At 42.7% G+C, this 21,787-nt stretch overlaps 1 protein-coding gene across 5 annotated transcripts in view; it reads right to left on the bottom strand.

Annotated features, from left to right (window-relative positions):
- Window positions 1-21,787, bottom strand: part of DMD (dystrophin) — a 1,058,866-nt gene that overhangs the window by 71,626 nt on the left and 965,453 nt on the right. For all 5 annotated transcript variants that reach the window (XM_006881772.1, XM_006881771.1, XM_006881773.1 and 2 more), the window contains 2 exons: window positions 20,531-20,616; window positions 17,944-18,101 (listed from right to left, as the gene is read on the bottom strand). In XM_006881772.1, the coding sequence (XP_006881834.1) occupies window positions 17,944-18,101; window positions 20,531-20,616 (244 nt within the window). The remainder of the gene's footprint in view (window positions 1-17,943; window positions 18,102-20,530; window positions 20,617-21,787) is intronic.

Raw genomic sequence — 21,787 nt, 5'->3', positions numbered from 1 at the left:
TGTTTCAAAGATATTAAGTGTGCTCCATGGGGTGTTCCGGTGGCCTAGTGGTAAGAAGCCGTCCTGTAGTCCTGAAGACATGCAGTTTGAATCCTCTTATGTGATTCAATATCTCTAAAATTTCTGGCGAGTCAGCTATGGGTCAGTTCCAACTCCATGACACACAACAACAATAGTGTTTTCAGTGGATGTGACCTTTCAAGAAAAAGATCATGGGCCTTTCTCAAGGTCCCTCTCAGGAAAGTTGAACCACAGATCTTTCAGTGGGAGCTCTGGTGGCCCTACTAGGTAACTTTGAATTGAATTGAAAAAAAAATTAATTAAATTGAAAAAAAAATTAATAAATCTTTCCATCAAATAGTAGGCAAGAGCTTAACCATTGATACCACCCAGAAACTCCAAAGATAGGTTTTTTTAAGTTCCTAAAACCAAGAATATAGACTTTCCAGCCAACACATTTAACTACCAATATAGCTGAGTTGTGGTAGAGAAAAGTAGTGAATATGCCATGGACTACCAAGAAACAAATAGGTCTGTCTTGGAGAATGTGAAAACAGAGTGCTCCTTGGAGGCAAGGACAGTGACTTCATCTCAATAACTGGGGCATGTTGTCAGAAGAAGCCAGTCCTTTGAGAGGGACATCATGCTTGGAAAGATGAAGGGTCACTGCAAGAGACAAATATCCTCGATGAGAAGGACTGGTAAAGTGACTGCAGCGATAGGCTGAAGCATGTTGGAGATGGTAAGGATGACCCTGTGTACCCTGTCCTATGAACCATAGTTGACTTGACAGCACATAACAACATAACAAACAGAATCTAGCAAATATGTCAGGGATCAGAATCACTTTTGGGTTTCTGTCATTAAGAATGGCTGCTGAAAAGTACAACAATGAATGACTGGAAACCCTAAGTCTAACGTAACCTTTCATGAAAATTAATTAAAAAAAAAAAGGAATGGCTGCTAAGGATCCATCTGAATGACCATTTTCCTCTTTGGGCAATAGTATCAATTCATGGTTATGAAAGAAAAGCAATGGGAAGAGACTTCAGCAAGTGCCAAATCCAAGCGTCCATCAAATGACTGAAGAGAATCCAGTTGACCTCTCAGTTGCAAAGCTTGTAAAAATTGTGTCACAACTGAATAAAAAGAAATAGGTATTCTTCAAAAGACTATGTCCAGTAATGCTCCGATGAAAAGGATGAACTACCACAGAGGAAGCACTTGAATACTTCTACTTAGACTCACTCTTAAGAGTTTGTTGTTAAATGTCGAGTTGATTACAACTCATAGCAACCCTCTCAACAACAGACCTGAACCCTGTCCTATCCTGTGCCATGCTCATCATCTCTGACATAGTTGAGCCCATTGCTAAAGCCACTGTGTCAATCCATCTCATTGGGGGTCTTCTTCTCTTTTGTTGACCCCTCCACCTTTCCAAGCATGATATCCCTCCCCAAGGAATAGCCTCTTCTAGCAACAAGCCCAACAAAGGCGAAGCTTATAAGAGACAAAGCTTAGTCATTTTTGCCTCCAAGGAGTAATGTGGTTACACTTTTCCCAAGATGTATCTGTTGCGTTTTTTGATAGTCTGTAGGATTATTCTTCAACTCTAAGTTGTTTAAAGACAAGAACTAGGTTTTTAGAGTCTCCATTAAAGTTTGCTGAATTGAACAATGGGTGGGAGTTAAGCTACAATATGATTCTGATGAATAAAATAGAGGATTATATGATCTGGATAGAGATAGAATAAAAAGAACACTGCCTAGTCATCTAGAAGAGCTCCAGAATTAAACTTGTGAAGATTGACTATACTGTAGAAATATATAACTTCCCCCCCCAAATAATCTAAAGCTTACTTTTAAATAATTGAAAAAAATAAATGCTGCTTTGTTCATCTGCCCATTACAGTGTCATAACAATGTCTACACAGGCTATTTCCAGATTTGGAAGGTATGCTTAAAATTATTTGCCTTAAAATATAGGAACACACAAAATTCACTCTGAGGTTTTTGAATGGAACCTCACAGGGAGCCAGTCATCCTCTAGAGTCGTGGCTCTTAAGCAAGGACAATTCCGTCTCTCAAGGGGACATGTGATAATGTCTGAAGACCGTAGCGGTTACAACTGGGGGTGTTGGTGGTATGATAATGGTACCTATTGATTATAGATTAGGCATGCTATCAAATATCCTACAGTGCACAGTGGTCTATAAGGACAGCCTTCTGTAACAATGACTTATCCAGTCCAAAATGGCAACAGTGCCAAGCTTGAGAGACACTGCCACAGCATTCGCATCTTTCATTACCATGTTCATCTGTCAAAACTACCAATATTGATATACTGCCATGGGCTAAACTCTAGCCTTCTCTGGGAACCCTGAAAGGCCCCCAAGAGAAGCTGAGAAGCCATGCTACGTCTGTTGAACTACTACTTGGAAATGAAATGACATAAAGGTTAGTACTGTGTGGAAAAATAAATGGTTAGAAAGAGGACCACTAGAAAATAAAAACTTCAAACTGGAAGTCACAAGGGAGCATGCTGTAGATGGTACACCTAGATTTTGAAATCAAGTTGCTTTGCGACTAGATAATTCTGTGCACTATATAGAGCGCTCCAAACTCATTGCCATAGAATTGGACCCAAGTCATAGCTGACCCTCTAGTGGGTTTTCAGAGGCTGTAAATCACACAAAAGGAGATTACTCATCTTTCTCCCTTAAAGTGACTGCCTTTGGGTTGGCAGTGCTGTTCTTTACCCACTAACTAGGCCACCCGAGCTACCAGGAAGGTATTTATTCAATCATGTTATAAGGATCCCAAGTAAACTAAGGCAGTCTAACTGGCAGAAGGAAATGTGTGAATGTAGGTGCATGCATTGTGCACACGCATGTGTGTGAACATACAAACACAAGCCTGTGTCTTAGCTTTATTCAGCAGAGTTGCTACCCATTTAAAGGAAGAATAAAAAGTAAATATATTTAATCATGTATGGGTACATGCAGAAAAATCTCGAGCTTATTGAAAAACATAGGCAAATTTATGTAAAATACTGGGAACAAATCACCGCTTTTTAAAAAGGTTAATCTCGTCTTCCTGGCTATTTTCATTAGTTGTTTTCCCCAGTAAAAGGTTCCTTTGGTAAGCCCAAATAACCCTTTCAATGTAGTAGCCATTGTTAACAGCAAATGGCATTAGTCGACGACAACCTGACTTTTCTGGCCCCGATTGTGAAAAGCTATTGTGCTTGGAAAGATTTTGCTCAATTTAAATTTATCCAAAATGGTTTTGTGAATTACAGTGTGTACACAGAGCCTGGAAACGACAAGGAGAATGGCTAGGCAGGGTCAGGCGGTGTAGGACAGGCAGTTCCCGGCTGTTCCCTAAGCTGTTATTCCAATTTCTTTAACAACCTCTAAATCTACCAAGGGCACCAGTGGAATATTTTACATAACAGAGAAGCCTGTGCTAGCAACGCACATAAAAGGAGGAACAAGAACAAGTTGTAAAGAATATTAATGACTTTTCTTCCAAACAATCCCAATTTTGATGAAAATCAAATGAGTAACAAAAAGACCACCTAGAAAACGATATGAAATCGGCATGTGACAAATAAGACAGAAGAAAGGTGGCATTCTGATCCTCTTAGACACAGGAGACTTGGGTTTTACCTTTGAGTTGCTAAGGAAACTATAGTATAGAGGGCACAAGGGATCATTTGTATGAGGTTACACATTCTGGGGTTCCCCCCACACACACACACACACACATCCTGCTTTCCCTCTATGCAGCTTCTCGTCAAGAGTGATTGGTCTCGTGTGAAAAGCTACACTGTATGTACAACACTGCTTTCATGTCCAAAACTGTTCTCTATATCCTAAGCGCTCTTAGGAGAGTTGTCACCGCCAAGATCAGGTAAGACCTGGTTGATAATGGCCAAGCTCTGAACTAAACACAGTAATCCATTCCCCTTTCTGCCTTTCCCACTGATACCTTTTAGCATATAATCAAAGCAGCAGTAGAGATAAGGAACTATTGTGATAATCTGCTTTGCCTTTGTTTCACTGCTGACAAAAGGCTCCAAGAGGTTAAATACACAGTGCAAGATGCTCTCTGTTCTTGTAAGACGAAAATATTTTTGCTTCAAGAGGTTTGAAAGGGGGAGAACAAAAGTGATTACCGAGGGGACCGTATGTATAAACCTATCTCCGAAATGTTCTGGAACATTAACTTGGTTGCTGGATCATTAGCTTGATCAATACCAGTTCCAGGGGCTGTTGAGTTGATTCTGACTCATGGGGCCCCTACCTAAGCCAGAACAGGACTGACCTCCGTAAGGATTTTCATGGCTGATTTTTTAGACATGGATTGCCAGACCTTTCTTCTGTGGTGCCTCTCGGTAGATCTGACCCTTCAAACCTTATGTTTAGCAGTCAAGCTCATTAACAGTTTCCACTACGCTGGAACTGGTGAGTCCCATACTGAGAGTACGCCAAACCCAACTCACTGCCATTGAGTTGGTTCCAAGTCTTAGCAGCGACCCTCCATCAGGTTTCAGAGGATGTAAATCCGAGGAGGAGATTTAATGGAGGACGCTGCCCATCTTCCTCCCACTGAGCCCCTGGTGGGTTTAAACTAATGAAGACACATTGCCTTTGGGGTAGCAGCGCAACGCTCTATGGACTACACCATCAGAGTTCCGCTTGAGAGTGCTAGAGGCACTAATATCCTTGTAAACAAAACATGGAGATATATAGATATATGAAAATGTCTGGCACTCAATCTCAAAATGAGTTCTAGTCTTATCTACCCAAAGCCACGAGAAGGTATAAGCACTGTGAGAAATGTGCACAATCTCTGTGCTCGACTCCCTCCACCTTTGTTTTGGCATTAGCAATCCTCTCTACCATTAGCTGCTATGGTGCATGTGTGCTATGCAGACTGAGAAAATACATTAAAGTAACAAAAGCAGCAAGAAGAAAAGAAACAAGCCTATGAGCTTCTCTGTCCTCATTAAGCAAGCAAAAAGCCCACATATGTTTTGGTCACACCAAATTGCTGTTCCCAGAAAAAAAAATTAGCTGATAAGGAAATATACTTACCACTATGTTTACATTGCTATGGGCTGGTGGTGGTAGTGGGGAGATTGTTAATTCTGTGGACTGGCATTTTAAACCCTGACCTGGCAAAAACAGTCTTAAGAGAAAGTTGAATCTGAGAGATCCCATTCTGTGGACATTCAGAATCACCTTGGATGTCACTTAGGGATATGGATGTCCCTTAGGGACATGCATGTCACTTTATAGGAGAAAGACAGCTAATGAATGCTGAAGGATTGGTAGAGTTAAAAACTCACTGTTGTGCAACCAGCATTGTTGCTGTTGTACCGTCGAGTCGGAACCAAGCCATAGCTGACCCCCCAGCGGATTTTCAGAAGCAGCAAACTGCACAGGTAGAAACTGCCCATCTTTCTCCTAAGGAGCAGCTGGTAGATTCGAACCACATACCTCTGTGTTGGCAGCACAATTCCTTATGACTAAGAAACCAGAGCTCCCTGTGCATCTATCAATACAATCATTGCCTTAGACAAGGAGGACTTTGAATGGATGCTAAAACTGTAGGATGAAAGGCTACGAAGTCAAAGTCAAGTCAATGGCATCTAACAAGAAAAGATCACTTTCTATCTTTTAAACTTCACTTTGCCATTCATTGCATCATCAATAAGATCATCTACTATTTTGTTCCCCTGGATGCGATGCAGGAGAAAGTACACAATATCCCTTCCATCATTTCCTTGGCCAAGATTGGAAACTGGAATCTAATCCTGAGGATGCAACGAGACACATTCCGAACATGGGACCTTCTTCAAGAGAAGGGTCTGGGCACCTGTAGAATGCTGCTGCCATGAAAGTGAAATCAAGATGGACTGATAGACCGTTACAGATAAAGAAAAGTACCCAGACACTCCAAGCAGATGCCAGATGAAAAGCCTTCACTGGAGCTTGGAAGAAAACAAAGAGCTCTGGGGGACATTCTGGGAGCAGTGGGGCCATTTCCATGTGGGCTGAGCAGAAAGTAACAAAACTTACGTCAAATCTGAGTGTGGTAATGGCACTGCACTAATGTAGGTGAATGTCCCTTTTAAAAAGGGGGACAAAAGGTGGGAAGCATTGGGGTTATATGTTGTGATGTCCCTTATTTTTTAAATGGTAAAGAGGGGGAAACGTGCGTGTATATGTACTTATGGTCACACATACATGGGGAGGAAGGGAGGATAAATGTGGAAAGATGTTAACTGCAGTTGGACAGATGTACAGGATCCCTATGTTCACTGTATCCTCCTTTCCATCCTTCTTTCTGTTTGAAGAATTTTCCAAAATAAAGCATGCGCTCAAACCCATTGATTCTCTCAGGCCACTTCCACAGGAGAAAGAACAAGGGGGAGGAGGGTGGGTAAGAATGACTTTTAATAACTAGGGGGGAAAGAAGGGGGGAACTGGCATTAATGCCAGTGGTTTAAAACTTGAAAAGCTCCTCAGGATTAGTTTTCTGAAAAACCACAAATCCAACACAAAGCGGATTTTCTCCCTGTTCTTGTATCTTCAAAGGGCCCTGGTGGCAAATTAGATAAGCCCTCAGTGTCTAAGGAAAGGTTGGTGGTTCAAACTCACCCATATGCTTGACTAGACAAAGTCCTGGTGATATGCTTCTGTAACGATTACAGCTGAGAAAATGCTATGGGCAGGCAGTTCTATTCTGACATATGGGGGTTGCTCTGAGTCGATTCAAGAAAACAGCAGCAACAACTAGTACCTTCATCACTGCTCCTAAAACATCCCCTTAACACAATCTGCTTGGATGCTTTCTCCAAGACCCTAAATCTTGGTCATTTTTTTTTTTTAAGTTTAAAACTTTCCTTTTCCTTTTCTTTAAATTTATTTACTTTATTACTTTTAATAAACATTTACAGAGATTTTGCATTTCCATTCATTCACTGCCGCACTTTTCTCCCTGCCCAGCCCTCCCCACCAGCTCGCTCCCCTCTCTCCGAAAAGAAAAATAGACCTTTGTTATCTCATTTAGAATAAGCATCGAGAGGCCAAGAGTTGTCTTCATGAAGACAAGAAGCAAAAGGATTCCCGTAACTGCTGTCTTGGGTAGAAATCAAGTATTTTATGTTAAGTTAGGAAGATAATGAGCAGGTTGGAGGCCAGCGGTCAACGCTGTAAATATTAATCAGGGCCCCAATAACCTATTAAGGAGAAAAGCAGCCCAAACAATAACAAACAGTGATTAGCCATTCTTCATTTCCATGTTCAAGGACAACTGTCCTGACCTCGGGCACTCCACTCCACCTGACTAATAAACCAATTAGCACCATAGCCCCAGGGGAGATGATTTTTTTTTAAATCTATGCAAATCTCTAAGTATACCCAATTGCATTCTACTATGCTAGGTGGTTCTTACTTAACAGGAGTGTTACATATAGTCATTGTATCTCAGGCCTGTATCTCAATATTGGTGATCAGAGAGCAGACTTTCTCAAGTACCCATCTTAAGAAATTATATGGTTATTATGTGCCATCAAGTCACCTGCGACTCATAGCGACCCTATGCACAACAGTTCTGAGGCCTGCTCGGTCCTAAGCCAGTCTCACTAATTCCGACACATCAGCCCCCGTTGCCAGTTACTGTGTCAGTCCAATTCATCCAGGATCTTCCTCTCCTGCGCTGTGCCTCCACCCTTCCAAGCATGATGTCCTTCTCCAAGGACCTCCAGGCCACAGGCCTCACAAACAATTACAAAATGATCCTGTCCACTACTGTTGCCCACATCATTTCAATTCCAGTTTAGAGAAAGGCAAAATGATAGGAACAAAAGACTAGTGTCATTTGTTTCCAAAGACTGGGAATGGAGAAGCTGATGAGAGAGGGACAAATGGGAGATTTGGGGGTGGGGGGTGGGAATCTCGCCTCTTGACTGCAGTGATGGTAGCTATATGGCATCTGCATTTGCCTGAATTCATCCAGCTGAACTCTAAATGGGGAGCTCTGATGGGGAGCTACTAGAGTTGTGCTGCCAACTCAAAGGCTTCACATCTTCAGTATGAGAGGATGAAAATGGGCAGACTCCTCATATTAAGATTTAAAGTCTTTTAAAAAAAAATGCAGTCTTGGAAATCCAATGAAATGAGTCAGAAGTGACTGAGTTTTTTGAGAACACTAAACAGACTAAATTTTCCTGTATGAAAAAAAAAAAAAACCAACAACAAAACGAAATAAAGCTTTAAAAAAGAACAAGCTGAAATTTTAAAATAAATTTCTCAAATGTCAAATCTAAAAAAACTACCCCAAATACTAAGCTGCTGATCAGGGGAGATCAATACACACTAAGGACTTTGGATGAACAAATAAAGATTTCTGAGGAGGAAGTTCTGTACTCATGTTTCCTCGTGTCTAAGAGTGACACCAGGTGAAACTGAAGCTGTTGTGATTCTCTGGTGAAAGTGCTTGACTGCTAACTAAAGGGTCAGTGGTTCAAACCGTCCAGCTGCTCCACAAGAGAAATGATGTAGCGGTCTGCTTCCAAAAAGATTTACAGCCTTGGAAACCGTTTGGGAACAGTTCTAGTCCATCTAACAGGGTTGCTCTGAATCACACTCAACTCATTGGCAGTGGTTATCATTTTTAGATTCCTTGCTTCCATGAGCTTTTGCGGTAAATGGCAATGGGAATGAATGGTGAACTGATAAAAGAGAATTACAAGCTGCACTCTCAAAAGCAAATAACAGATATTTGCATCACTACTTCTATTTTCACATTCTTAGAGAAGGAGAAAAGAATTTGATAAGTAAAATAAAACGTGTGAACGAAAGAGATTTCAAGCACGACACAAAGCTGCCTTCAATGTATAGTTACTGGAAATGTGAGCCAGAAATAATGGTGCCACAAAAACCCATTCGTCCATGGTAAGAAGCTAACCAAACAAACTGCCACAAATTAAAACGGTAGTTATGAAGCTAAGCCCAGAGTCGCTTACAATTGAAATACCAAAAGGCTGGGGGGAGCAGCAATGAGAAACCAATAGTGAACCCAAGACAGTGCTGATAATACTCTGACAAAAGGTCTTTTCTGAGACCTGCAGGAATTCTAATTAACTGCCCATGAACAGGGCTAGGAGGGGCTCAGTGATGTTTCCAAGCTTTCCACGGCTGCCAGCCTTCTCAGTGGAAAGCTGAACTGGAATATTAAGGTCTCCATTCAATTCTGGGAAGTGCTACCCTTTCATGTATGCAGCATTCTAATAATCCTTACCAAATACTTAACTGGAGTCCCTGGGTGATGCTGATGGTGAAGCGATCAACTGATGTTTCAAACCCATGACGAGGTGCCTCAGGAGGCAGGCGGGGTGGGGGGTGGGCAGTGTTGATGTGTTTCAGAATCTTTACAGCCTTGTAAACACTTGTTTCTGTTCTGCTCTCCACAGGAAGGACTCAAAGACAACTACCATGACTTAGTTATAAGGCCTAGTTACTAGTCACTCACTAGTGAGGCAGTCTGGTCTGTCAGGAGTTGGGCTGCCGAGTCAAAAGCAAGCAGTTTGACTACACCCACTGTTCCAGGAGAGACAAGCGGGCGAGCTCCTTTCATGCAATTTACAGGCTATGAAAACCCACTGGAGGGTCAACTAGGAGTTGTCTCCGACTTCACAGCAATGAGTGGGGATCTATTAGTTCAAAGTGAAAAGAAGAAAATGTCTACACAAAGATCTACATTTTCATATTATTGGGCGGGGGAGGAGGGGAAGACATTTCTGAAAGTTATTTTAAGGGTGGAAAATATAAAATGTGACCAATTGGCAGAGGGGATGCTGTTTAACAGGCTGAGGAGGCTCCTGGCATGGCATTTTAACATTCATAGAGAAAATAGAATTATAAAGAGTCTCTAAACCCAGATCCATAGATGCTTGGTGAGAGATAAAAGGAATTGTTTGATCTTAGTGGGATACTCTCATGTCACGATCCTCTGTAGATAACCACAGCTAATACTCCACGAACACCTACTGTGTGCTAGCCTCTTTGCCTGTATTGGCTTGGGGTTTAGCAACGTTGAAGACGCTCAAGGTCACACATATCTAGCTAGCAGCAGACCTGGAATTCCAGAGCTTATGGCTGTAACTTCTCAGCTCTCCTACCACTTATTATTCCAGATACTCTAGAGTGATTTATTATTTACATATGAGAGTAATATATACTTGTTCTCATCAGATGAGTTTGCAATTTATTCTCATTGTGGTATCATTCCAGATTACAGCAACTGTACCGATGATATTCATTTTTGCCATATGAATATGAAAATACAGAAGACATATGAAAAGCAACTTATTCATTTTGAATGCATGAATACAACAGAAGGCAGAAAACAGATGTAAAATAAACAGCTTTTGACACCCAAGCTCTTGTAGGTGAAGCATACTGAATACAAAGTTGGTAGACATGATTTTATCTAAACAATCAAGTCCTTAAACTGTTTATAGAAGAAAATACTACAAAGACATGGGGGCTTGGTGGGGGAGGGACTTCTCAGAGCCCTGCCAGATACCAATTTGCAGATATATGACTCTTTTCTGGAGTCACTTCAAAGTGTCAAGTTTTCCCACATAAAAGGAAATGTTATGTGGTTTTATTTGAAGGTGAGCTAGGCACCTGCAATTGAGAGTCGAATGTTTTAAATAGGCTCGCTCTCAATCTTTATATGTATGTGAGAAAGTGTGTTTAAGTGTTAGCATGTGTGTGTATGTGTGTGTGAGAGAGAGAGAGAGTGTGTATGAGAGAGAGTGTGTATGTCTATGTTGGGCCGGGGGCACCAATTTACCTATGCCATCGTATTACAACCTGAAAGTTGTATCAAGGATCAGGTTAACAATTAGTGTGGTCTTTTGAACTGCTTAAAATTCAGATGGTTTAGCAGAAACAAATCCAGACTTTGAACACAGAAAAGCTGGGCCAGATGTCTAGTTAGGATATAACTGCTTAAGAAGTTTATATTTCAATATGACTTTTCTAGTCATTATTTGACTTTACAATGTATATGGTGGGAATATGCAAATGCAGTATGTTAGCTTATCCACAAGGGGACTGGCCAGTCCTAACCATCTACAAAGGGATTGGTTAGTCTGCGAATACACTGAACCCAGTTTAGCTGCAGAGACAGAAAGACAATGTAGGATGCCCTTTCTGCCTCAGCTTCACCTACTGCCAAACTGGAGATCTGACGCAAGATGGGACCTTGGAGGGGGAGAGCCAATATTGACAGGACTGAAAATTTTGTGGGACAGCTGGGGTTAGAAAGTCAATATTGGCAGAACTGAACACCTGGGAACACTAGCCTGGAACCATGAGGCTGGAGACTGAGATGACTGCATGCACATTTCAGGAGCTGTCTTATCTGTATTCTGTTATTCATCTGGATTATAACCTTTTAACTTCCCTCACATGGTTCTATGAGATAGCACATCTGATTTTGGACCCAGCAAACAGTAAGACTGGTGTTGAGAGGAGTAGAAAGAGGTCTGAAAGCATGGGGGACCTGTCTGACCTCATGGGAACTGGTTTTGTGTTACTAATGCTGTTGACAGAGACAGTTCCCCTTTGTGAAGTTGATAACGGTCAGCTGTGGCTGTCCCTGAATGGCCCTTGCTCTTTTTACACGGAAGGATGTTGAATATCTTCAACCATCTGCTGCTCTGGGCTTCAGTTTTCTAACCTGAGGTGGTGGTGGTGGTGGTGTTATGTGCCATCGAGTCGCTTGCCACTCATAGCGACCCTATGTACAACAAGCCCTAAACTCTGCTCTGTCCTGTGCCAATCACACTGTCTCCGACACTCCCACCCCGATCTTCCCAGTCACTGAATCAATCCACCTCATAGAGGGCCTTCCCCTCCTGCGTTGTCCCTCCACCCTTCCCAGCATGAGGTCCTTCTCCAAGGACCAGTCTCTTCTTACAACATGTCCAAAGTATGTTAGATGGAGCCTCAGAATCCTTGCCTCCAAAGAGCCACCCGGTTTAACTCTTCCCAGGATGAATCTGTTTGTTTTCCTAGCAGTCCACGGTACTCTCAATACTCTTCTCCAACACCACAGCTCAAAGGCATCAATTCTCCTTCTATCCTCTTTGGTCATTGTCCAACTCTCTGATGCATAACAAGTGATTGCGAAGACCATGGCCTGTATCAGACGCACCTTAGTCTCCAGATAGACACCATTGTTCTTCAGTACTTTGGAGAGGTCCCTAACAGCAGACTTTCCCATGGCAATGCGCCTTTTAATTTCCTGTCTACTGGTGCCAAGAGTGTTGACTGTGGAGCCAAGCAAACTAAAGCTGTGCACAATCTCAATCTCTTCACCATCCATCCTGATGCTGCCAATTGGTCCAGTGGTGAGAATCTTTGTCTTCTTAACATTGAGCCTCAATCTATATTGTAGGCTGCAGTCCTTGACCCTCTACAACCTGAGGTGTAGGAGTTCTCAACTCCCTTCAGGAAGTCTGTGCTATGGTCAGGACAGCCTTAGCCCTGTGCAGGTCTCAAGGCTCAATCTACTTTGTCAGCGAGAGTTGCTTTCACGGAATACTAAAGAGGACCCCACGTATTGTTCATTAACACACTGCCGCACACTTTTAAATGGACTGTGCTTAGAAACACATTTTGCCGTTATTTGCGGCAATATGTTAATTGAAGTTATGTTTCTAAAAGAAGCTTCAAAAACCTATCTTTCACCACCACCACCACCACAAAAAAACCTGTTTCCTGGAACTCTGGCAACTGAGGTTCGAATCCACCAGGTGCTCTACAGGAGGAGGCTGAGAAGCGTCCTCTCGCGTGATGTTCTGCCTCTGAAAACCTGCCAGAGGGTCAGCTGCGGATTGGGTCCAACTCGACAGTACCCAACAACACGTTGACTGCAGGGATCTCTAGTGGCTTAATTGTAAGGTGTCATGCTACCCAAATAAAGAGGTGTGTTTTGAATTCACCAACTGTTCCACAGGACAAAGATGGGCATTCTCCTCCTGTGCAGTTTACTGCCTCCCTCTGAAAACCCACTGGAGAGTCAGTTGGGAGTCAGTTCTAACAGCACGGTATAGAACAACCACACACTGATGGCAATGTGCTACCGAAGACCCTTAGCTTCACTTAGCGTCTGTGAAGACGTCACTGTCGCATCCACACACTGAAGAGAAATTTTTCTTTTTCATATCCAGAGAGATGACTTCATTTCCTAACTAAGTAGATAATTCCTCTAAGTACCTCCACTGCTTTTTAAGCAGGGGGTGGGGGGGAACCTTGGAAGTTAGTTGACAGGTGATTTCCTTTTTAAGTGGTTAGTGAGGAAAAGCGACTCTAGCCAAGGCAACTTTGAAAACGTCAGCCAGAGAGCACTGCACAGGCAAAAACATCTCACTTCCTGCCACCACCAGGCCCAACTGTACTGACTTGACAAAGAGTAAGTTTTACAGTTGGTGACAGGAAAACAAAATGAAAAGGGCTGCAGACGGACGGCACTGTCTCCTTCTCTGATGCCAGGACTGCACTTGTGGGAGAGGCAGAAGTAGCAGCCTTGCCTTTGAGCACCAGCTTGCAGAAGGAAGGGGCCTGGCACCCTTCACAAGGTCTTACACTTCAAACAAAGGGCAGAGGGAACGTTCCCTCTGGTTATCTCTCCCTCCAGCAAACATCGCATCTTCACGCAGGCTGCACAGTGAACGGCAAGGTGACTGCCAGAGCACCTGGCTGAGAAAAAGCACGCCAAGACGGCGATTCTGAAGGAGGCATTCACAGTGGATCTGTTCAGCCTGACTGCAAATTGCTACAGAGGTGAAAGGCTCCCTAAACCTAAATAATACCCACTGCGTCTAACTCTGTGCATACAGAAAGCACACAGCATCTCCTAGAATCTTCTACGAGGAAGTCTGCTAATACCTTAAAACCCAGTTTCTTAAACTCCTCCCCAACTCTGGCTGGCTGTCCTCTGCTCCTGGCTTTGTGCTGACATCTGTCTCTCAATCCACCAGGATCCGGGGAAATGCCTGCTATTTCACACTGAGAGGACTCGGGGGGGGGGGGAACAGATCTGGGAGTGCGGTAGTAAAGGATGGGGGCAGATAGATCGAGGAATCTAACTATTCCCCCAGCTGAGGGGCTTCAGGGACACAGCATAAATTCTTCATCCTGCAAAATAATGCTAAAAATGAAACACCCAAAGGCTAACTCTCAAAGCGTTGGTAAAAAGCAAGTGAGAGAAGTCACGTGAACAGAGGGGTGGTAAAATGTTTTTGCTGTGAAGAGTGATAATATTAAATCCAAGCATGGTTAAGTACAAATTAGCAGGGGAAGCTGCTTCATAGAAGTGAAAGGGACCTAGGGGAGGTTAGGGAAGCAGATTAGCAAATGTCTAAGGGTTAAAGAAAGAAATGAGAGTTTCATTCTTTGGACAATGGGAAGAAACGGATTGCTAAGGCATACAGTCTATTTTACTAAAAACAGTAATACCAGCCATAGAATGTAATGTGGAGAACAGTGCAATAATTAACATGTGTGATAACGTCCAAGAACAATTTAAGAAAGCCAATGAAAAGAAAGTGAACCACAGATATTTCCTCTTCCTTTTTAAAAAAAGTTTAAAACAGGTTCAGAGACAAAACTGAAAAAATATACAATAGTAGAGAGAAAGAAAAAAAAAAAACCCAAACAAAAACCACCACAACCATCCCAAACAAACCTAAAAGCCACCTGCAAAACTCACCTGTTACTAGTTTTCTTATCCTGACTGAATTGGCCCCAACCTCACAGAAGACATTGCCAGGAGCCTGAAGGTTGGCCAGCCTGGGTCATAACTATGCAAGAATAGGTTGAATTGAAAGTTTTGATATGGACACAGAGAAGTAAGCAAACGAGAGACGTGAGGCCAGCAAACGTAAGTACCATCCAAAAGGTAGAGAGGGATGGGGTGGAAGGATAAAATCAAGGAAAGCAGAGCTTCTGTTCCCCAGGCCATGGTCCTGAGGGTCAACTCTAAGACAGGCAGAGTCGGCTGTGAGGGTGATGGCGGAGATGGCGGCCTGACGATTTGGGCAGCAGCACACTTAGCAAAGTAGGGTGATGGGGTGGAATGGCTCCAGACGACCTTGTTGCTACTGATTGTTGTTGTGTACCATAGAGTCAAAACCGACCCATAGCTGATCCTCCAGCTGGTTTTCAGAGGCAGTTAATCATACAGGAGAAGGCCCATCCCACGGAGCAGCTGGTGGCCTTGAACCACATGCCTTCAGGATTGCAGTACAGCTTCTTGCCACTAGGCCAGCAGAGTAAAGGGCTCATTTTACTCTGAAGTGGGTGGTACAAACAGTCAATGTGCTAGGCTGTCGTCTAAAAGCTGGCTGTTCAAATCCATTCAGGAAGGAAACGCCTGGTGACATACTTCTTGAAAAAATCTGTCACTGAAAAACTGAGTTCGGTTCTACTCTGACACACATCGGGTCTCCATGAGATGGAAATGGCAGCAACTAGAAGCAGCTGTTGGCAGCTCTGCTTTCTGACTCATGCCCTTAACCCAAGTTACAGCACACACATGTATGTATAGACAGACGCACATTAAGTGCAGGCATATGTGCTTCACAACCCAAACTTATAAAAGAGAAAACAATAATTACTTTAAAAACATCAAATCATTGGAAACTCTTTTCAGTTGGATTTTTTTTAAAAAGGAATATGAACCTAGATTATCTCTGGCCATTCATAGTCATTGTGTGAAAGTTTCTACCTTCAGAAGTAGAAATATGAATGCAGAAATATGTAAAAAAAATAAAATAAAAACAACCACCCACCGCAATCACCCAAAGAGACCAAAATTAGTGATCGTATATGCACATTTGGGGACATTTGGGTGTGAGGTCTAACCCGACTCTATAAAGCCATTCTCCATTACAACTCTTGGCTCTCATTTGTGCGATTAGAATGGACTGAACACTGTATTAGAAATATGGCTCGTGGCCATTTAAAAACATCCTCATGAATATGATGTGTCCTGTTGCAGTGCAAACATCTTCCTCCTTCAAGGCTGATGGTATTACAAATGGAAGCTGCCTTTGCCAGAAAGCCATCTGGCAATGTGTCTGAGAGTCCACAGAGATGTTTCTATCATCTAGTCTGCTGATGCCCCTCTTGAGAATTTAGCCAATGGAACAAATTCAATCACTGAAAAGAGCTAACTGCATAAAGATGTTCATTGTAGCATTACCTTGTCGGGTACCGTCAAGTCAGCACCAACTCTTAGCTGACCCTCCAGTGGGTGCTCAGAGCCATGGAAGTGCACAGGAGGAGATTGTCATTTCTCTCCTGTGGAGTAGCTGCCAGCTTATAATAAAGGGGAAGGGCCCAAATGCCCATTAGTGGAGTATAGTGGTGTCTGGGGAAGAAGACAGTGGTCTGGGGCCCTAGCAAGTGGCAAAGAGGGAGCAGGAGAGAAAGTGAAGAGGATGGAAAGCATGCAGAGGAAGTGCTGGACAGCAGTAGACTACAAAGGCCAGAAGGAAATGTTTTGAAAGTGAAAGCTATAATAGCCTTTTAGGGAGCTCTGGTGGCTTAGTGGTAAGAAGCGGCACTGCAATCCCAAAGGCACACGGCTCGAGGTTCTGCAGGAGAAGGATGGGCAATCTCCTCCCGTGCACTTAACTGCCTCTGAAAACCCACCAGAGGGTCAGCTATGTGTGTCGGTTCTGACTCGACGGTACACAACATCATTATTAGCTTTTTACCAAGAGCCATCATAAAGGTTCTAATCATAGACCTCAAGTCAAAGACATCTGCCATCCAGTCCGGGTGAATATGTACAGTGACCTTACAGGACAGAGGAGAACTGGCCCTCAGTGTCCCCGAGGTGTTATGTGGTGTTATGTTATGTTATGTTATGTTATGTTATGTTATGTTATGTTATGTTATGGAGCCGACTGCAACATCATTCCCTTGGAGAGCAGCTGATGGGTTTCAACAGCCAACGTTCAATGCTTTAACTACTGCACTAGCAAAACCAAGACTGCATTGCTGCCCAGCCCAATATGACCCGTAGTAACCCCAGACAACAGGGTCAAACTGCCACATCAGGTTCCTCTTTACCGAGCAGACGCCGTACTTTTGTCTCATGGAGCATCCTGTGGATTCAAACCTTTGCCTTTTCCGTTTTCAGGCCTACACTTACTATGACACTCAAATTATCCCTGCTGACCTTCCCATGGGTTTTTGGAGGCTGCGAACTACACAAAAGCAGGCCAGTCACTGTTCTCCCACCGAGTCCTGATGGATTTGAACCTCTTGAGCGGTGCGGCCTTTCAGTTAGCAGCGCTACTCTCTCTGAACTGTGCCACCAGAACTTCCTTTTATGCCAGTAGGGCTCCTATAATGATGAGAGTTTGAGGGAACCAGAACCCCAGAGAGATCACCCCTCAAAGATTCCTTTCCTACTGACAAAGGATTGCTGTGGCTGGAGACTTATTTTTGGAACCACTGTAGACTCCAACCCTCCCAGCCCCTCACACTAACCCTGCAGAAAGCATTTCCCAGAAGCCACTGCTTCCACAAATTCAAATCTTCACAGGTCCTGGCCTGCCTGCTTTCTGAAGAGCTTGCGTGAGAAACTGAAGGTCTACGGGGTTTTTTATTATTGACTTGTAAAATGCAAAAGGGAGCTCTGGCAGCCGAGGGGTAAACAGTTGGCACGGCAGGTAGCTGGAATCCACCAGCTGCTCTGTGGGAGAAGACAGACAATCTACATGCGATTTAAAGCCTCTGAAACCTCACTGGGGGGGTCAGCTCTGAGTCTGTTCTAACTCAATGGTACATAACAACAAAACACAAAACAATAAATATATTGTAGAGGCTGAATAACTTACAAATTGGAAGCAGCTTCTGACACTTGGCTCAATGTTACTTCCTCCAAAGGATGCCACTTCACCCAACTGTCTTGGGATTTGGATAGAGTCGTGCAGGAGGAGGCCCAGCCTGCGCTGGTCACAAAATCCTGTGGAGCTTGCCACTTGCTTGAAAAGGTCTACCAAGGGGAGAAGAAAAAGCCACAGAAGTCAAAATGTGGTACCAGGTGGATCCAAGGTGATTACACCGAACTTACATCAGAGCCAATGTCATTTCCGTTTCAACAGAGAGGGGGTCACTCAGTTCTAATTTATGCTAATCTGGACATTATTTTCATGGCCCATGTTAATCATCATTGCCCATATGAAGCCTGACAATTTGTAAATAAACTGCAGCTCGGCTCAAAATGTTAGCCTGCACATAATGTCGACACCAGGTTTTATAAGACAGAACACATTCCTTTGGGAAAATTTGTTTTTTAAAAAAACCAAACACAAAAACAACAAAACAGGATATAACTACACTCAATCACGTTTTCACATTAAGAACCAGAAAACTGGTCTAAAGCCTGTCCTCTTTGGACATCAACTATTTGAAAAAATACTAAAATTGGGACTCCTTCTTGCTGTACATATGTGTAATTTGATCTAGCACATGGCGCTATCACTGACAGGCAATGTTTCTGATGAACTGTGTATCCACAGTGACTTAAGTATTTCGAAGAATAGAATCCGGTGGATACTGATGCCCAGGCATGTTGCTGAAAGAATGAATGAATCTACCAAACACCAGTCATATGTGTTGTGCTCTCAGAAATAAAATCCTTTTTGCCAAACCTTGTATTTTAGGTCTCCCTCCAAAAGTCAACCTGAGCAAGCTTTACCCAGCCACGTGCACACTTTAAACACTAACAACTTAAAAAATTTTAATGGTATTTTTAAGGTAATAACAAAATTGAGATCACTGACACCGACATAGCTTTTAAATCATGTTTTCAACATAGACTTTTCAAAGTATAAATGAGTACGTTCCAGTGTACCAGTTTGGAGCTAATATTTTTCCCCCTCAAATGACAAAACATGCATTTCTTTATCTGGGTAGTTGCCTGAAAGACAAACAGTAGCTCCCTTGCCCATTCACTTTAGTATTATGTTTATACCATTGATTAGGTTAGATTATAAACTAAGTTATGAGGAGAATACCGAGTATCCTACGGGCTGATAAAAGAACTGTCTTGAAGTGCAACCAGGGTACAAGGCTGGTGAAACTTTATCTCACGTCCTTCGGGTGTGCTGTGAGGAGGGGTGAGTCTTTGCAAGAGGACCTCGTGCTGGGAAAGGTGGGGGGGGGTCAGAGGAAGGAACAGGACCCTCAACAAGATACTGCAACACAGTGACTACTCCAGTGGGCTTAAGCATATTGTGGGGAAGGTCCGCAACAGGGCAAGTTTAAAAGCTGTTGCTTGGAGTGCTGCTGTGAGTAACAGTCGGCTGCACAGCACAGCACAGCACCACCACAATATTGTGAGCCCACAAAAATTCAAAGGAACAAAAAGCAATGGAGAGGAACAGAATGGGAAAGAGCGAGGCGGAGGAGCAAAAAAGAGCACTGGCTCACTCTGTTTTCTCTAAAATACATTTTAAAAGAGTTCTTGAAAAAGCTCCTCCATTCTTTTCCTTTGGTTCTCAGAGCCGGAAAACTCAAGTGGAAAAGACAAGAAAGCCTGAGCGAAAAGAGCCCACGTACGCTGCAGCTGACTTCTGGAGGGGCAGGAAGACAGAGTTTTAGAGGAATTCCACCTCCTTTGTCTCCTTTAAATCTTTCAACCCAGCCCATCTGCTCATTCCTGTACAGCTAGGCCTTAGTGGGGGCGGGGGGGGGAAGGGAAAAAGCAAGGCAGGCTGAGTTTGCTCAGAAAAGATTTCTCACAAATATTTAGAAGGGGGAAAACAAGCGAAGTCCTTCACAATAGCAATGGACAGCGGCTTAGACTTAGGGACCATCACCCCTTTAGCATTTGCTTTTCATTTGGCTTTACCCTTTTTAAGCAGGAAAACCCAATGGCTAATCAAAATGAAAGTCTATAAGATGGTATTTACCCTTTAAGAAATGGCAAGCTATCCGCCTCTCAAACAGTGTTCGTCTCTTCACAGAAGCCGATGTGGCAGTACCACTTACAGTAAGATGATTATAAAATAAACAATGTGTCTTGGGCATGAATGCCAGCTAGGAGTCTATCAATAAGGCTCCAAAGAGGAGGCAAGAGTGCGGATTAAACTCTCCCATTTATTTTTTCTGCTTTATACAAAGGGGTTAGGAAATCAGACTTTACCCCCTAGGAACATGCGTTTGATTCAGCCCCAGTCAATGCAATGTGAAATAATACTCGGACGGGAGAAGTTAATCCCCGTTCTCTATTTAAATACCTGCACGTTAATGTATGACAAGGAACGACACACACCAAATTTTATGACACTCTGGAAGCAGTTCTACATCTTTGCATGAGGACCCTGCTGTCAAACTGGAACACTCTGTCACTTCCCATCGAGCACTGGGGTAATTAGCCACCATTAATAAAAGAATACCGAGTTAATATACATGACTTACATCTGTACTTGTCCTCCAAATGTGCTTTACACAGAGAAATGATGCCGGTTTTAAAAGACAGGACACGGATCCTCCCTGTTCGCCCCCTGTTAGGAATAATCAAACCAGAAAACAATTACTGAAACTTTACTAGGGGATAAATAATTCGTAGTTAAGGGAAGGAAAAACCCGAAAAAAAGAAATATAAAAAACCAACCCAAACTTGGTTATGGAAAGTTCTTTAGACTGTTGGGAACTTTTCTGCGTATATTATCTACCTGGCTGCTGACCTAGAACGCAATGGAAATGTGACCAATGAAACCATGAATATATACCACGTTTTCCATTCCTAAAAGCCCTTCCTTGAAGTGCAAGAGCAGCTCTACATAAAATGGGGAAAATTATCCTCCTTTTCATCTACGGAGAGTCACCTGGATTTAAGTCAGTAAGTGGAAGAATTACTACTATGCACTAAGCTATTTTGGTTAGTGAAGCAAATGACCTACTTTGGTTACTGAAGCCAAAAAAGCCACCAAGAACTGACTGCTCTGCTCCCTTCGATACTTTCTCACATTTCCCTCAGACTGGCCATTACAGAGAAGAAAATGAATCACCACAGGACACATGACACATTATAGAAAAATGCATGCTTATCGCTGTAAGAAAAACGATCCTTTCTATTAGAGAGCATTCAGATGTATGCTATAAATAAAGAGGAACTTGCAGATCACCTATAGCAACACATCAATGTTTTCATAAGATGTGTATCTTCACTTTTCACCTAGAGAGCTGAAGGGAGAGCGTTCCACTTGCTGAATTTATTAGCAAGCTCATTTTGTCCATGGGGAGAAATTGCAAAATCAGCATGGGAAAGTGTCCACTCTGTATTTAATGAACAATCTTTCCATCAAGACCAGCTTCTTAATTTTGTTACAAGCAGCAGCCAGACCTCAAATGTTGGTCAAAAGAGATCTAGACAAAATCTACCACCTAGCACTTAAAAAAATATCACAACAACAGATAGGACTTTGTTGTTGCTATCTCTTGTGAAGAGCCAGTATGCGCATCTGTGATCTGGTACAATTCATTAACTCTAACTATCAAACATCAGTGATTCCCTGATGCTAAGCTGTTAGCAAAATCATAATCATTGGAAGGTTTTTTTTTTTAAAAAAAAAGGTAAATCAAAGTCTAACAAATCAATTTTTTTTAACTGTAACTAACTCAGATCTTCAAAGAGTTAAACATGCTCTCAAAAATTTTTCATGTAGGGAGAAT

The sequence above is a fragment of the Elephantulus edwardii genome, unplaced genomic scaffold (assembly GCF_000299155.1).
Source record: "Elephantulus edwardii isolate Elephantulus edwardi_28Jun2011 unplaced genomic scaffold, EleEdw1.0 scaffold00016, whole genome shotgun sequence".
NCBI classification, from domain to species: Eukaryota; Metazoa; Chordata; class Mammalia; order Macroscelidea; family Macroscelididae; genus Elephantulus; species Elephantulus edwardii.
Note: the sequence above shows the minus strand (reverse complement) of the source record. Positions and strands in the feature narration are given on the sequence as shown.